This window comes from Salmo salar, chromosome 01 (assembly GCF_965601325.2).
Source record: "Salmo salar chromosome 01, fSalSal1, whole genome shotgun sequence".
Taxonomy (NCBI): domain Eukaryota; kingdom Metazoa; phylum Chordata; class Actinopteri; order Salmoniformes; family Salmonidae; genus Salmo; species Salmo salar.
In genome coordinates, this window is record NC_138291.1 from 92,590,559 (window position 1) to 92,608,528 (window position 17,970).

A 17,970-nucleotide genomic window follows, 5' to 3' on the forward strand; every position below is an offset into this window, starting at 1 on the left:
GCTGTGTCTCTCTCAGCTGTTCTCAGACTGCTGTGTCTCTCTCAGCTGTTCTCAGACTGCTGTGTCTCTCTCGGCTGCTCTCAGCTGCTGTGTCTCTCTCAGCTGCTCTCAGACTGCTGTGTCTCTCTCGGCTGTTCACAGACTGCTGTGTCTCTCTCAGCTGTTCTCAGCTGCTGTGTCTCTCTCGGCTGATCTCATGCTGCTGTGTCTCTCTTGGCTTTTCTCAGCTGCTGTGTCTCTGTCGGCTGTTCTCAGACTGCTGTGTGTCTCTCAGCTGTTCTCAGACTGCTTTGTCTCTCTCGGCTGCTCTCAGCTGCTCTGTCTCTCTCGGCTGTTCACAGACTGCTGTGTCTCTCTCAGCTGTTCTCAGCTGCTGTGTCTCTCTCGAATGATCTCAGACTGCTGTGTCTCTCTCAGCTGTTCTCAGATTGCTGTGTCTCTCTCAGCTGTTCTCAGACTGCTGTGTCTCTCTCGGCTGCTCTCAGCTGCTGTGTCTCTCTCGGTTGTTCACAGACTGCTGTGTTTCTCTCAGCTGCTCTCAGCTGCTGTGTCTCTCTCAGCTGCTCTCAGACTGCTGTGTCTCTCTCGGCTGTTCACAGACTGCTGTGTCTCTCTCAGCTGTTCTCAGCTGCTGTGTCTCTCTCGGCTGATCTCATGCTGCTGTGTCTCTCTCGGCTTTTCTCAGCTGCTGTGTCTCTGTCGGCTGTTCTCAGACTGCTGTGTGTCTCTCAGCTGTTCTCAGACTGCTGTGTCTCTCTCGGCTGCTCTCAGACTGCTGTGTCTCTCTCAGCTGTTCTCAGACTGCTGTGTCTCTCTCAGCTGTTCTCAGACTGCTGTGTCTCTCTCGGCTGATCTCATGCTGCTGTGTCTCTCTCGGCTGTTCTCAGACTGCTGTGTCTCTCAGCTGTTCTCAGACTGCTGTGTCTCTCTCAGCTGCTCTCAGACTGCTGTGTCTCTCTCGGCTGTTCACAGACTGCTGTGTCTCTCTCAGCTGCTCTCAGCTGCTGTGTCTCTCTCGGCTGATCTCATGACTGCTGTGTCTCTCTCGGCTGTTCTCAGCTGCTGTGTCTCTCTCGGCTGTTCTCAGACTGCTGTGTCTCTCTCAACTGTTCTCTGACTGCTGTGTCTCTCTCAGCTGTTCTCAGACTGCTGTATCTCTCTCGGCTGTTCTCAGACTGCTGTGTCTCTCTCGGCTGTTCTCAGCTGCTGTGTCTCTCTCGGCTGTTCTCAGACTGCTGTGTCTCTCTCAGCTGCTCTCAGCTGCTGTGTCTCTCTCGGCTGTTCTCAGACTGCTGTGTCTCTCTCAGCTGTTCTCAGACTGCTGTGTCTCTCTCAGCTGTTCTCAGACTGCTGTGTCTCTCTCAGCTGTTCTCAGACTGCTGTGTCTCTCTCGGCTGCTCTCAGCTGCTGTGTCTCTCTCAGCTGCTCTCAGACTGCTGTGTCTCTCTCAGCTGTTCTCAGACTGCTGTGTCTCTCTCAGCTGTTCTCAGACTGCTGTGTCTCTCTAGGCTGATCTCATGCTGCTGTGTCTCTCTCGGCTTTTCTCAGCTGCTGTGTCTCTGTCGGCTGTTCTCAGACTGCTGTGTCTCTCTCAGCTGTTCTCAGACTGCTGTGTCTCTCTCGGCTGTTCTCAGCTGCTGTGTCTCTCTCAGCTGTTCTCAGACTGCTGTATCTCTCTCGGCTGTTCTCAGACCGCTGTGTCTCTCTCGGCTGTTCTCAGCTGCTGTGTCTCTGTCGGCTGTTCTCAGACTGCTGTGTCTCTCTCAGCTGCTCTCAGCTGCTGTGTCTCTCTCGGCTGTTAACAGACTGCTGTGTCTCTCTCAGCTGTTCTCAGCTGCTGTGTCTCTCTCTAATGATCTCAGACTGCTGTGTCTCTCTCAGCTGTTCTCAGATTGCTGTGTCTCTCTCAGCTGTTCTCAGACTGCTGTGTCTCTCTCGGCTGCTCTCAGCTGCTGTGTCTCTCTCGGTTGTTCACAGACTGCTGTGTTTCTCTCAGCTGCTCTCAGCTGCTGTGTCTCTCTCAGCTGCTCTCAGACTGCTGTGTCTCTCTCGGCTGTTCACAGACTGCTGTGTCTCTCTCAGCTGTTCTCAGCTGCTGTGTCTCTCTCGGCTGATCTCATGCTGCTGTGTCTCTCTCGGCTTTTCTCAGCTGCTGTGTCTCTGTCGGCTGTTCTCAGACTGCTGTGTGTCTCTCAGCTGTTCTCAGACTGCTGTGTCTCTCTCGGCTGCTCTCAGACTGCTGTGTCTCTCTCAGCTGTTCTCAGACTGCTGTGTTTCTCTCAGCTGTTCTCAGACTGCTGTGTCTCTCTTGGCTGATCTCATGCTGCTGTGTTTCTCTCAGCTGCCCTCTGACTGCTGTGTCTCTCAGCTGTTCTCAGACTGTTGTGTCTCTCTCAGCTGTTCTCAGCTGCTGTGTCTCTCTCAGCTGTTCTCAGACTGCTGTGTCTCTCTCGGCTGCTCTCAGGCTGCTGTGTCTCTCTCAGCTGTTCTCAGATTGCTGTGTCTCTCTCAGCTGTTCTCAGCTGCTGTGTCTCTCTCAGCTGTTCTCAGACTGCTGTGTCTCTCTCAGCTGTTCTCTGACTGCTGTGTCTCTCTCAGCTGTTCTCAGACTGCTGTATCTCTCTCGGCTGTTCTCAGACCGCTGTGTCTCTCTCGGCTGTTCTCAGCTGCTGTGTCTCTCTCGGCTGCTCTCAGACTGCTGTGTCTCTCTCAGCTGTTCTCAGACTGCTGTGTTTCTCTCAGCTGTTCTCAGACTGCTGTGTCTCTCTCGGCTGATCTCATGCTGCTGTGTTTCTCTCAGCTGCCCTCTGACTGCTGTGTCTCTCAGCTGTTCTCAGACTGTTATGTCTCTCTCAGCTGTTCTCAGCTGCTGTGTCTCTCTCAGCTGTTCTCAGACTGCTGTGTCTCTCTCAGCTGTTCTCAGACTGCTGTGTCTCTTAGCTGCTCTCAGACTGCTGTGTCTCTCTCAGCTGTTCTCAGATTGCTGTGTCTCTCTCAGCTGTTCTCAGCTGCTGTGTCTCTCTCAACTGTTCCCTGACTGCTGTGTCTCTCTTAGCTGTTCTCAGACTGCTGTGTCTCTCTAGGCTGTTCTCAGACTGCTGTGTCTCTCTCAACTGTTCCCTGACTGCTGTGTTTCTCTTAGCTGTTCTCATGCTGCTGTGTCTCTCTCGGCTTTTCTCAGCTGCTGTGTCTCTGTCGGCTGTTCTCAGACTGCTGTGTCTCTCTCAGCTGTTCTCAGACTGCTGTGTCTCTCTCAGCTGCTCTCAGCTGCTGTGTCTCTCTCGGCTGTTCTCAGACTGCTGTGTCTCTCTCGGCTGCTCTCAGCTGCTGTGTCTCTCTCAGCTGCTCTCAGCTGCTTGTCTCTCTCAGCTGCTCTCAGCTGCTGTGTCTCTCTCAGCTTTTCTCAGCTGCTGTGTCTCTCTCAGCTGTTCTCAGACTGCTGTGTCTCTCTCAGCTGTTCTCAGCTGCTGTGTCTCTCTCCGCTGTTCTCAGACTGCTGTGTCTCTCTCAGCTGTTCTCAGACTGCTGTGTCTCTCTCAGCTGTTCTCAGACTGCTGTGTCTCTCTCGGCTGCTCTCAGCTGCTGTGTCTCTCTCAGCTGCTCTCAGACTGCTGTGTCTCTCTCAGCTGTTCTCAGACTGCTGTGTCTCTCTCAGCTGTTCTCAGACTGCTGTGTCTCTCTCGGCTGATCTCATGCTGCTGTGTCTCTCTGCTTTTCTCAGCTGCTGTGTCTCTGTCGGCTGTTCTCAGACTGCTGTGTCTCTCTCAGCTGTTCTCAGACTGCTGTGTCTCTCTCGGCTGTTCTCAGACTGCTGTGTCTCTCTCAGCTGTTCTCAGACTGCTGTGTCTCTCTCAGCTGTTCTCAGACTGCTGTGTCTCTCTCGGCTGCTCTCAGCTGCTGTGTCTCTCTCGGTTGTTCACAGACTGCTGTGTTTCTCTCAGCTGCTCTCAGCTGCTGTGTCTCTCTCAGCTGCTCTCAGACTGCTGTGTCTCTCTCGGCTGTTCACAGACTGCTGTGTCTCTCTCAGCTGTTCTCAGCTGCTGTGTCTCTCTCGGCTGATCTCATGCTGCTGTGTCTCTCTCGGCTTTTCTCAGCTGCTGTGTCTCTGTCGGCTGTTCTCAGACTGCTGTGTGTCTCTCAGCTGTTCTCAGACTGCTGTGTCTCTCTCGGCTGCTCTCAGACTGCTGTGTCTCTCTCAGCTGTTCTCAGACTGCTGTGTTTCTCTCAGCTGTTCTCAGACTGCTGTGTCTCTCTCGGCTGATCTCATGCTGCTGTGTTTCTCTCAGCTGCCCTCTGACTGCTGTGTCTCTCAGCTGTTCTCAGACTGTTGTGTCTCTCTCAGCTGTTCTCAGCTGCTGTGTCTCTCTCAGCTGTTCTCAGACTGCTGTGTCTCTCTCAGCTGTTCTCAGACTGCTGTGTCTCTCTCAGCTGTTCTCAGACTGCTGTGTCTCTCTCAGCTGCTCTCAGCTGCTGTGTCTCTCTCAGCTGTTCTCAGACTGCTGTGTCTCTCTCAGCTGTTCTCAGCTGCTGTGTCTCTCTCAGCTGTTCTCAGACTGCTGTGTCTCTCTCAACTGTTCCCTGACTGCTGTGTTTCTCTTAGCTGTTCTCATGCTGCTGTGTCTCTCTCGGCTTTTCTCAGCTGCTGTGTCTCTGTCGGCTGTTCTCAGACTGCTGTGTCTCTCTCAGCTGTTCTCAGACTGCTGTGTCTCTCTCGGCTGTTCTCAGCTGCTGTGTCTCTCTCAGCTGTTCTCAGACTGCTGTATCTCTCTCGGCTGTTCTCAGACCGCTGTGTCTCTCTCGGCTGTTCTCAGCTGCTGTGTCTCTGTCGGCTGTTCTCAGACTGCTGTGTCTCTCTCAGCTGCTCTCAGCTGCTGTGTCTCTCTCGGCTGTTCACAGACTGCTGTGTCTCTCTCAGCTGTTCTCAGCTGCTGTGTCTCTCTCTAATGATCTCAGACTGCTGTGTCTCTCTCGGCTGCTCTCAGCTGCTGTGTCTCTCTCGGTTGTTCACAGACTGCTGTGTTTCTCTCAGCTGCTCTCAGCTGCTGTGTCTCTCTCAGCTGCTCTCAGACTGCTGTGTCTCTCTCGGCTGTTCACAGACTGCTGTGTCTCTCTCAGCTGTTCTCAGCTGCTGTGTCTCTCTCGGCTGATCTCATGCTGCTGTGTCTCTCTCGGCTTTTCTCAGCTGCTGTGTCTCTGTCGGCTGTTCTCAGACTGCTGTGTGTCTCTCAGCTGTTCTCAGACTGCTGTGTCTCTCTCGGCTGCTCTCAGACTGCTGTGTCTCTCTCAGCTGTTCTCAGACTGCTGTGTTTCTCTCAGCTGTTCTCAGACTGCTGTGTCTCTCTCAGCTGTTCTCAGCTGCTGTGTCTCTTTTAGCTGCTCTCAGCTGCTGTCTCTCTTAGCTGCTCTCAGCTGCTGTGTCTCTCTCAGCTGCTCTCAGAATGCCGTCTTGGCCAACCTTAGCTCGTTAAAAAACCTATCCAAAAAACACATTGTTGGTTGGGAATCTGACCCAAGTTTATTTTGATGTTCCAATCCTTGTGGTTTACTGTTGACTCTGTTCAATATTATTTTCTCTGCTCTACATCTGTTTCAGCCTGGACATCGTCCCAATGATAAGACCAGAAGGAGGACTTACTTACAGACGGGTTTCTTTATGTCTGGGTACTTAGCATGCTGTGTCAGAGAGCAAGGCTAACCAGTATCCATAAAGACACACTCTTCTCCTCCTGATTCCAACTGATTCAGCTTATTCTTCTGAAGTTGTATCTTATTCATTGTTTACAATCTCTCTCTGCTGTGTTTAACTGGAGTGGAATCAAACAGACACAAACAAGCTTTGAAGAGCAATGGGCACATTGTTGCTTTTCAGCCGTTTAAGAAGAATTGGTTGAAAAAGCCATGTAGGAATAAAAGTAGTACGGAAGAATAGAGGATTTGTGTATGTTGTTGCTGAGGTTGAAGCCACCAGTGTGTGTGTGTTGTTGCTGAGGTTGGATCCACCAGTGTGTGTATGTTGTTGCTGAGGTTGGAGCCACCAGTGTGTGTGTGTTGTTGCTGAGGTTGGAGCCACCAGTGTGTGTGTGTTGTTGCTGAGGTTGGAGCCACCAGTGTGTGTGTGTTGTTGCTGAGGTTGGAGCCACCAGTGTGTGTGTGTGTTGTTGCTGAGGTTGGAGCCAACAGTGTGTGTGTGTGTTGTTGCTGAGGTTGGAGCCACCAGTGTGTGTGTGTTGTTGCTGAGGTTGGAGCCACCAGTGTGTGTGTGTTGTTGCTGAGGTTGGAGCCACCAGTGTGTGTGTGTTGTTGCTGAGGTTGGAGCCACCAGTGTGTGTGTGTTGTTGCTGTTTACACCCCAATCTCTGGTGTGTAAACTGCTGTGGCATCACCCCAATCTCTGGTGTGTAAACTGTGGCATCACCCCAATCTCTGGTGTGTAGACTGCTGTGGCATCACCCCAATCTCTGGTGTGTAAACTGCTGTGGCATCACCCCAATCTCTGGTGTGTAAACTGTGGCATCACCCCAATCTCTGGTGTGTAGACTGCTGTGGCATCACCCCAATCTCTGGTGTGTAGACTGCTGTGGCATCACCCCAATCTCTGGTGTGTAAACTGCTGTGGCATCACCCCAATCTCTGGTGTGTAAACTGTGGCATCACCCCAATCTCTGGTGTGTAGACTGCTGTGGCATCACCCCAATCTCTGGTGTATAGACTGCTGTGGCATCACCCCAATCTCTGGTGTATAGACTGCTGTGGCATCACCCCAGTCTCTGGTGTATAGACTGCTGTGGCATCACCCCAATCTCTGGTGTGTAGACTGCTGTGGCATCACCCCAATCTCTGGTGTGTAGACTGCTGTGGCATCACCCCAATCTCTGGTGTGTAGACTGCTGTGGCATCACCCCAATCTCTGGTGTGTAGACTGCTGTGGCATCACCCCAATCTCTGGTGTGTAGACTGCTGTGGCATCACCCCAATCTCTGGTGTGTAAACTGCTGTGGCATCACCCCAATCTCTGGTGTGTAAACTGTGGCATCACCCCAATCTCTGGTGTGTAGACTGCTGTGGCATCACCCCAATCTCTGGTGTATAGACTGCTGTGGCATCACCCCAATCTCTGGTGTATAGACTGCTGTGGCATCACCCCAATCTCTGGTGTATAGACTGCTGTGGCATCACCCCAATCTCTGGTGTGTAGACTGCTGTGGCATCACCCCAATCTCTGGTGTGTAGACTGCTGTGGCATCACCCCAATCTCTGGTGTGTAGACTGCTGTGGCATCACCCCAATCTCTGGTGTGTAGACTGCTGTGGCATCACCCCAATCTCTGGTGTGTAGACTGCTGTGGCATCACCCCAATCTCTGGTGTGTAGACTGCTGTGGCATCACCCCAATCTCTGGTGTGTAGACTGCTGTGGCATCACCCCAATCTCTGGTGTGTAGATTGCTGTGGCATCACCCCAATCTCTGGTGTGTAGACTGCTGTGGCATCACCCTAATCTCTGGTGTGTAGACTGCTGTGGCATCACCCCAATCTCTGGTGTATAGACTGCTGTGGCATCACCCCAATCTCTGGTGTGTAGACTGCTGTGGCATCACCCCAATCTCTGGTGTGTAGACTGCTGTGGCATCACCACAATCTCTGGTGTGTAGACTGCTGTGGCATCACCCCAATCTCTGGTGTGTAGACTGCTGTGGCATCACCACAATCTCTGGTGTGTAGACTGCTGTGGCATCACCCCACTCCTACTCTCTGAGATAAAGTTTTTTAAAGAACACTCTGCCTTTGACCTAAATGAGTCTGTCTCTGCTCTCTGCCTCCAGGGATGTGACTTATGAAGTTCTGGAGATGCTACTTTATGGGCCTTGGATGAAAACCAAAGTCTTGTCAGTGGTGCAGCAGGGTGTTCGGCTCTGATAGCACGACTGAGCACCGAAGGATATAACAGGGAGAAAAAACTACAAAAGAACCAGTCATGAAGAGAACTGTGTCAACTGATTCTCTTTCCTCTCATTTCTCTCCCTGTTCTCCTCAAAACAACCATTGACACGCCAAAGCATAATAGAACACATTTTAAAAGGAATGTATGTTAGAACACAAAACACACAAATCATGCAGACACAGAACAGTGCAGATATGTTGACATGACAGGACCTTACCCTGGGTACAGTCACACGCTCCTTTGAGGGCCTTTTCATCTTGAGTGTAATCTGCATAAAGACATTTCTGCAATGAATACCTATAACAATTATATAAATGGTTAATTATTAAAGCACAAGGTCCTATAGCACCTACATGCACTGTTGACAGTGACTTTAATGCTCATATGAATTGTTATAACGCTCATATGAATACCACTTATATGAATGGTTATAACTCTCATAAGACAAGTCCTACCTGCGCTGATGACAGTGGTGGCCTGCATGTCTTGTAGCAGGCGGGTGATGGCGGGGTCATCGCGGGTGTACAGGGCATAGCGGTTGATGCCCAGGTGGAACTTCAGCCAGCTGGCCTCAGGGTCAAAGGTCACCTGGTGTTCCAGCATTGTCACGTTGAGGGCCGCTGCAGCCTCACTGTACAGCTTCATATGCCTGAGGGGAAGGGGTGGGGGGAGAGAGAGAGGGAGAGTGTGGGAGTGGGGTTAGGGTTAGGCTTATGCATAGCCTTGCCCTTGCTGTACAACGTCATATTGTATGCCTGAGGGGGAAAGAGAGGTGATCAAAACGAGGTCATGGTTAGAGTATGCCAAACAAGTTATCCTTGAAAACCTACGATACACACTGTGAAACTCATACAGTATCAAATTAAATCAAACTTTATTGAAAATGCCTTTAAAACTCCAACTCCCATGGTCAGGGCAACTGTTGCTTCACAGGACCAACAATCATCCAAACTAGCATATTTCCACAGAGGAGAACAGACTGAGAGGAGATCAGACTGAGAGGAGATCAGACTGAGAGGAGAACAGACTGAGAGGAGATCAGACTGAGAGGAGATCAGACTGAGAGGAGAACAGACTGAGAGGAGATCAGGCTGAGAGGAGAACAGACTGAGAGGAGATCAGGCTGAGAGGAGAACAGACTGAGAGGAGATCAGACTGAGAGGAGAACAGACTGAGAGGAGAACAGACTGAGAGGAGAACAGGCTGAGAGGAGAACAGACTGAGAGGAGAACAGACTGAGAGGAGAACAGACTGAGAGGAGATCAGACTGAGAGGAGAACAGACAGAGGAGATCAGACTGAGAGGAGAACAGACTGAGAGGAGAACAGGCTGAGAGGAGAACAGACTGAGAGGAGAACAGACTGAGAGGAGATCAGGCTGAGAGGAGAACAGACTGAGAGGAGAACAGACTGAGAGGAGATCAGGCTGAGAGGAGAACAGACTGAGAGGAGAACAGACTGAGAGGAGATCAGACAGAGGAGATCAGACTGAGAGGAGAACAGACTGAGAGGAGAACAGACTGAGAGGAGAACAGACTGAGAGGAGATCAGACTGAGAGGAGAACAGACTGAGAGGAGAACAGACTGAGAGGAGAACAGACTGAGAGGAGAACAGACTGAGAGGAGAACAGACTGAGAGGAGATCAGGCTGAGAGGAGATCAGGCTGAGAGGAGAACAGACTGAGAGGAGAACAGGCTGAGAGGAGAACAGGCTGAGAGGAGAACAGACTGAGAGGAGAACAGACAGAGGAGATCAGACTGAGAGGAGATCAGGCTGAGAGGAGATCAGGCTGAGAGGAGAACAGACTGAGAGGAGAACAGGCTGAGAGGAGAACAGGCTGACAGGAGAACAGACTGAGAGGAGAACAGACAGAGGGAGAACAGTCAAAGACAAATGCAGAGTATTCTCTGAGGAAAACATTTGTAGTGGCAAAGCCTACACACTGTTACCACCTCCCTCTTGGACTCTCTGACTCCCTCTCGGAGCTTCCGAGCTGTTCGCCCTCACTTAGGAATCTCCCTTCCTTCCTCTCCTCCTCTCCTGACACTTCTGTATACATATCCCCACAGAAACAGTATGGGCAGGAATCACTCCTGATCCAAAGCAAACATTCAGACCACTGAGGAGGCTGGGGAATGTGGCATTGTTGCACCGTTGTGCCAGTTTTGACTGCGGTGAGTGGGAGGGTTGGTTGTTTTACTGTGTTTAAGGATCCTCAGCTGTTGTGGTCAGATGACTGGAGGGGTCGTCAAAGCAAGTGTATTCATTCTGAGTATCCCTGACCCAACTGGCCCACAGTGACATGTCTGTGTAATCAGGAAGGCTGACCACAGACCACAACCAAAGACCACAAACCCACAGACCAGAGACCAGGGAGCAAGCAGCTAGCTGCAAAACCACATCGCCCTCCTCTTTCAGTGCTCTTGATTCAGACCATGATAATGTATGCCACACACATGCACCATAACCGTAGTGGTTGACCTGGAAGGTCTACAGTATACCATAGTGGTTGACCTGGAAGGTCTACAGTATACCGTAGTGGTTGACCTGGAAGGTCTACGGTATACCGTAGTGGTTGACCTGGACGGTCTACGGTAAACCGTAGTGGTTGACCTGGAAGGTCTACGGTATACCGTAGTGGTTGACCTGGAAGGTCTACGGTATACCGTAGTGGTTGACCTGGAAGGTCTACGGTATACCGTAGTGGTTGACCTGGAAGGTCTACGGTATACCGTAGTGGTTGACCTGGAAGGTCTACGGTATACCGTAGTGGTTGACCTGGAAGGTCTACGGTATACCGTAGTGGTTGACCTGGAAGGTCTACAGTATACCTTAGTGGTTGACCTGGAAGGTCTACAGTATACTATAACTGCCTATTTTCAGCCTCCAGATGAAACAGTCCAAACTGTCTCCAGAAGTCCACCTAAAAACCATCCATCCTCTCACTAAGTGCATTTCTCTTCTGTTAACAAGCTGCTGCAAGATTTTTCAAGACATTCCCTCTAAGCCCTAGAATAACCATTGTTATGTGCATATTTAAAACACAGCTAAGGGGGAGAAATCTTCTCTCTTCATATTTCTTGTGTTTTTCCACCATTGGAGCCCAACAGGATTTCTCTGAGGGGAACGCCCTGGGCTGTGATTGACAGGGTAAAACAGGAGCAGCTACAATCTGTTCAGCTCTCACAGGTTTAAAGGGTTTGATCGGGTTTAAGAGTCTTGTTTACCTAGCACAGGGAGATCCAGACATAGGCTCTCAATGCCATGTGAGTGTTGCTACCAGCCCTCCATTAAATGCTGTTTATGACATGGACTTAAGAGACAGTTTATAGGATTAGTCTTTATGGGAAAATTGCTTGCCGAAGAGAAAAAGTGTTGAGTCGTCGACGTGCCTGTGCTTGAGTGCCTGTGTGTGTGTGTGTTTCTGCATGTGTCAGGGACCCACAGCCGTCGTGTCAGTGACCCTACCCCTCCACCACAGCCAAGCCAAGCCACAGTAGGGAAAATGTCTAGTCCCACCAAAACCCAATCACAACCATAAAACATTGACAAAGGTCTAAACTCTGGTCTCTGTGTACTGTACTCACCTCTCCCAGCGCAAGACCTTCCTCCTGTAATACTCCATTAGCTCTTCAGACTGCATCAGCCTCTCTTCCAGCCCCAGCTCCGGTGTCTGAATGTTATACAGGGGGTGAGCAAACAGCCTCCCCAGCTTCGAGCCCCAATCTGTGGGGTTGTCCGTAGCTCCGACCCCCTTACCCTGGAGGTCTATGGAGGTGATGTTGGAGAACCAGGGGATGGTGAGGCCATTGTACCCAGCAAGGGTGAAGTTAGTCCCCCTGGATTGGGGACAGAGGCAGCCTCCATTCCCGGGTCCTGGTTGTCTGTCGCGGAGCTTGGGGAGCAGGACGAAGTAGAGGTCAGCGGTGAAGATGGCTGTGAGGGTCACAGCCAGGAGCAGACGATCTCTCCTCATCATCATACTGGGAGGATGGAAGGGTGAGGAGACAGAGAGAGAGAGAGATGGATGGAGCAGAGAGACAGAGAGAGAGATGGAGCAGAGAGACAGAGAGAGAGATGGAGCAGAGAGACAGAGAGAGAGGGAGATGGAGGGGAGAGACAGAGAGAGACCAGAGAGAATGATGGAGTGGAGAGACAGAGGTCAGATCCGGGTCTCTATCTGTATGTAATCTTCCTGGATGAAGGCGGTCAAAGCCCCAAACGTGTTGGACACAGTCAATGTTCCAGGTTCCAGGTGCTTGTTCTGGCTCAGACCAGATGAGAGACAGTGTGTTGCTCACGCCAAATGATAAGTTGCAATGTGGCTCCAAGCAGAGGTCCACTTGGCTTTGTTAAGAGAGTGTGTGTCCACCTCTTGTCAAAGCAGTATGTAGAGTGCAGTTCAGTTGGCTTCTGTCTTCCTGGTCTTGCTCTGATGGTGTGTGTGTATTTGTTGCACGCTGTAAGTGGGAGGTTGCAGGTCTAAGTCCAGTGTGTGTGTGTGAATATCCTGGCTGCCTTTCGTCCTCCTGAACACATTCCTCTTTATCTTGAACTGGCTCTGGCGAATGGTGTTCTCTGAGCAAAGAAATCTGAGTGTGTGTTTGTGTTTGGTGTGTTTGTGTCAACAGATTTACAAGTGTTTGTGCATGTGTCTGAGTTGGTCTCTTTGTATGTGTGTATGATGTATGTGTGGTGTGTGTGTGTGCTAGGTAATCCTTCTCATTGTAATTGCCTTGTTTCTGGTCATGTCTCCTGTTCTCCTCTCCTCTGTTGGGTGTCAGGTCTGAAAACAAACCCTTTCAACAACCTCTTAACACCCCCTCAACACCTTCCCAACCTCCCCTCAACACCCCCCAACACCCTCTCAACACTCCCTCAACAACCTCTCAACACCCCCCAACCTCCCTTCAACACCCCTCAACACCCTCTCAACACCCCCTCAACAACCTCCCAACATCCCCCAACAACCTCTCAACACCCCCCCAACAACCTTTCAACACCCCCTCAACACCCTCTCAACACCCCCTCAACACCCTCTCAACACCCCCTCAACAACCTCCCAACAACCTTTCAACACCCCCTCAATACCCTCTCAACACCCTCTCAACACTGTCTCAACACCCCCTCAACACCCTCTCAACACCCCTCAACACCCTCCCAACCTCCCCTCAACACCCCCCAACACCCTCCCAACATCCCCCAACAACCTCTCAACATCCCCCAACAACCTCTCAACACCCCCCCAACAACCTTTCAACACCCCCTCAACACCCTCTCAACACTGTCTCAACACCCTCTCAACACCCTCTCAACACCACCTCAACACCCCCAATACCCCTCAACACCCTCTCAACACCCCCAACACCCCCTCAACACCCCCAACAACCTCTCAACACCCCCTCAACAACCTCTCAACATCCCTCAACACCCCCTCAACAACCTCTCAACACCCTCCCAACACCCCCCCAACAACCTCTCAACACCCCCTCAACAACCTCTCAACACCCCCCCAACAACCTCTCAACACCCCCTCAACACCCCCAACAACCTCTCAACACCCCCTCAACAACCTCTCAACATCCCTCAACACCCCCTCAACAACCTCTCAACAACCCCTCAACAATCTCTCAACACCCCCTCAACACCCCCCCAACTCCCTCTCAACACCCCCTCAACACCCTCTCAACAGCCCCTCAACACCCTTCGACAACCTCTCAACACCCCCTCAACAACCTCTTCACAACCCCTCAACAACCTCTAAACATCCTTTCAACAAACTCTCAACACCCCCTCAACATCCTCTCAACAACCCCTCAACAACCTCTCAACAACCTCTTTACACCCCCTCAACAACCTCTCAAAAACCTCTAAACATCCTCTCAACAACCTCTCAACACCCTCTCTTTTTCTTTCTTCTCCTCCATCTCTCTCCTCTCATCTCTCTCCTCTCCTCCAATCTCTCTCTCCTCTCCACCTCTCTCCTGCATTCTCTCTCCTCTCCACCTCTCTGCTCTCCTCCATTCTCTCCTCTCCACTTCTTTCTCCCCTCCTCCCCCTTTCCACTTCCTTCCACCTCCTCCATTTTATTATTCTCCACCCATCTCCTGCAATCTCTCACCTGTTCCTCAATCAGATTTACTCTCTCATCTCCTCTTTACTCTATATCTTCCTCTCCTCTACACTGCTCCTTACTTTTGTCTCCGCTCCGCTCTGTTCAGCTCCAAGGCACTGTTCCAACAGCACTTTCCTTCCCGTCCCACTTCCCATGCAGACACATGCACACACGTGCACACACAGACGCACACGCACACACACACCTCCCCTGCTCCGTCACACTTGCCAGAGGGAGAGAGGGAGGGAGGGAGGGAGGGAGAGAGGGAGAGAGGGAGGGAGGGAGGGAGAGAGGGAGGGAGGGAGGGAGGGAGGGAGGGAGGGAGGGAGGGAGGGAGGGAGGGAGGGAGAGGGAGAGAGAGGGAGGTAGGGAGGTAGGGAGGGAGGGAGGGAGGGGGAGAGAGAGGGAGGTAGGGAGGGAGGGAGGGAGGGAATGGTAAAGAGAGCTAGAACAAGTAACACATGCACAGAGTCAGACAGTGTCTACAGACAGCAACTCTGCCTTTCTTCTACTGTTTCACTGAGAAGGTCCTTCAATGGCACCACTAAAAGTCACAGTAGACTGCATTTGTTATTCTAATACTTTGAGCAGCAAGAAACTCAGAGGGTACTTCCCAGACTGTTGTTACCGTGGTATTTTAGAAACATCAGTCGTGTGTTTGGGTGTGTGTGAGGAACTCTGGCAAAGCTACGCTATGACGTCTCCAACTCATTCTCTGGAGTGTTTTCTCTCTTTCTCTCTCTCTCTCCAATATCAATATCAATTTAAGGGCTTTATTGGCATGGGAAACATATGTTAACATTGCCAAAGCAAGTGAAGTAGATAATAAACAAAAATTAGCAGTGAACATTACACTCACAAATTTCCAAAAGAATAAAGACATTTCAAATGTCATATTATGTCTATATACAGTGTTGTAACGATGTGCAAATAGTTAAAGTACAAAAGGGAAAATAAATACACGTAAATATAGGTTGTATTTACAATGGTGTTTGTTCTTCACTGGTTGCCCTTTTCTTGTGGCAACAGGTCACAAATATTGCTGCTGTGATGGCACACTGGTATTCCACCCAGTAGATATGGGAGTTTATCATCATTGGGTTTGTTTTCAAATTCTTTGTGGATCTGTGCAATCTGAAGGAAATTTGTGTCTCTAATATTGTCATACATTTGGCAGGAGGTTAGGAAGTGCAGCTCAGTTTCCACCTCTTTTTGTCGGCAGTGTGCACATAGCCTGTCTTCTCTTGAGAGCCAGGTCTGCCTTCGGCGGCCTTTCTCAATAGCAAGGCTATGCTCACTGAGTCTGTAAATAGTCAAAGTTTTCATTAAGTTTGGGTCAGTCACAGTGGTCAGGTATTCTGCAACTGTGTACTATCTGTTTAGGGCCAAATAGCATTCTAGTTTGCTATGTTTTTTTGTTAATTCTTTCCAATGTGACAAATAATTCTTTTTTAGTTTTCTTGTGATTTGGTTGGGTCTAATTGTGTTGCTGTCCTGGGGCTCTTTGTGGTGTGTTTGTGTATATGAACAGAGCCCCAGGACCAGCTTGCTTAGGGGACTCGTCTCCAGGTTAATCTCTCTGTTGGTGATGGCTTTGTTATGGAAGGTTTGGGAATCACTTCCTTTTAGGTGGTTGTAGAATTGAATGGGTCTTTTCTGGATTTTGCATGCATTATTTGGTGTTTCACGTTGTACAGTGAGGATTTTTTGGCAGAATTCTGCATGTTTGGTGTTTGTCCTATTTTGTGAATTCTTGGTTGGTGAGCGGACCCCAGAGCGCACAACCATTATGGGTAATGGGTTCTGTAACTGATTCAAGTATTTTTTTGCCAGATCCTAATTGGTATGTTGAATTTTATGTTCCTTTTGATGGCATAGAAGGCCCTCCATGCCTTGTCTCTCAGCTCGTTCACAGCTTTGTGGAAGTTACCTGTGGCGCTGATGTTTAGGCCGAGGTATCTATAGTTTTTTGTGTGCTCTAGGGCAATGATGTCTAGATGCAGTTTGTATTTGTGGTCCTGGCAACTGGACCTTTTTTGGAACACCATTATTTTTTGTCTTCCTGAGATTTACTGTCAGGGCCCAGGTCTGATAGAATCTGTGCAGAATATCTAGATGCTGCTGTAGGCCCTCCTTGGTTGGTGACAGAAGCACCAGATCATCAGCAAACAGTAGACATTTGACTTCAGATTCTAGTAGGGTGAGGCCGGGTGCTGCAGACTGTTCCAGTGCCCTCGCCAATTCGTTTATATATATGTTGAAGAGAGTGGGGCTTAAGCTGCATCCCTGTCTCACCCCACGGCCCTGTGGAAAGAAATGTGTTTTTGGCCAATTGTGTAAAAGGATTTTATAATGTCGTATGTTTCCATCAATTTGTATAGCAGACCCTCATGCCGCATTTAGTCAAAAGCTTTTTTGAAATCAACAAAGCATGAGAAGTTACCTGTGGTAAAAAGCCAATTGGACATTTGCTCATTACATTGTTTTCACTGAGGAAATGAACTAGTCTGCTGTTATTAATGATAACGCAGAGGATTTTCCCAACGTTGCCGTTGACGCATATCCCACTGTAGTTATTGGGGTCAAATTTGTCTCCACTTTTGTGGATTGGGGTGATCAGTCCTTGGTTCCAAATATTGGGGAAGATGCCAGAGCTGAGGATGATGTTAAAGAATTTAAGTATAGCCAATTGGAACTTGTGGTCTGTATATTTTATAATTTCATTGAGGTTGGAGGATTTGTATTTTGTGCTGTGGTTCATTCAATGTAATTGGAGAATCCAGTAGGATCTGGTAGTCTTGAATAGTTGATTCTAAGATTTGTATTTGCCCCTGTCTCTCTCTTTCTAAGAAGAAAAAAATGTACCCAGACACTCCTTGATTGATGTTGGAAATGAGCGAAAGGCGTCCGTAACCTGACATTTTATCTGTTAAAGTGCGTCTGTGTGAAGACACTCAACAGTGAGTGAACACGCCATAGAATAGCTAGGAATACCACAACTATGTCAGTTAAGAGCGTTGTGTAATGAACGCGAAGGGAGAAAAGGTGTAGATTCACAAGCAGAGCGCGGCAGGTGTTTATTTCGCCTTTGCAGAAGACAGGAATCGTGGTCACAGGCAGGCAATGGTCATACATAGGTAGTAGGCAAACAGGCAGTTGAATCAAAACTAGGACTGAAGGCTATAACTGGTTCTCACAAATGAGCTAGGGAAAGGCTTTGTAGAGTCAAAACGAACAATACCTCACAAAGGCACAAACAGAATGAACTGAACTAAATAAGGAGCCGATGAGACCAGGTTAGTAACTAACACAGGTGAAATCAATGAACAAAAATGAAAGACAGGGCTACGTTCAAGAACACAAAAAAACAGAACACAAGGTTGACTAAGAAAATAAATACAGAACCTTACACATTGGGCCAGTAACCGAAAGGTTGCTGGTTCAAATCCCCAAGCCAAGTAGGTGAAAAATTGGTTAAATGACACAAAAATAAGTTAAATATGATTAGCTATTGTTCTAACAAACATAAATGCTTGATGTAAAAATACACATGTTATTTAGATAGGCGACGACCACACTTTTTCACAAATGACTGAGCTTTCCATTGAATCAAACTGTCGTTTGTATGTGGTTCCTTAAAATGCCGTTGTCACAGTGTTTACTTAGCGAAGACAAAGTCGGCCCATTCTGGAAGGTCCCCCCCGAAATAAACCTTGGTAGGCTAACAGTGATAGAGAGAAATCATTTTTTTAAATTATAATACGAGTTCAATCCATACTTCCTTCAGATTATCATCTAATGTCTGTGTTATGAACCATGAGTTGTTTACTTGCTGTGAGATAACCCTGTCTGTGACTGTTTTTGTTTTATCCCAAACACTGCTCTGTTCCTACTAACAATGTTGTTTTCCCTCTC

General features: G+C 49.4%; 1 protein-coding gene across 1 annotated transcript in view; it reads right to left on the reverse strand.

Moving 5' to 3' along the window:
• LOC106610323 (pseudokinase FAM20A) overlaps positions 1–12,886 on the reverse strand; it is a 43,606-nt gene extending 30,720 nt beyond the window's left edge. Inside the window, exons 1-3 of the mRNA XM_014209614.3 lie at positions 11,528–12,886; positions 8,396–8,589; positions 8,158–8,208 (exon numbers count right to left, since the gene is read on the reverse strand). Of these exons, the coding sequence (XP_014065089.1) occupies positions 8,158–8,208; positions 8,396–8,589; positions 11,528–11,922 (640 nt within the window). The 5' untranslated portion in view covers positions 11,923–12,886. The remainder of the gene's footprint in view (positions 1–8,157; positions 8,209–8,395; positions 8,590–11,527) is intronic.
• Between the last annotated feature and the right edge of the window lie 5,084 nt (positions 12,887–17,970).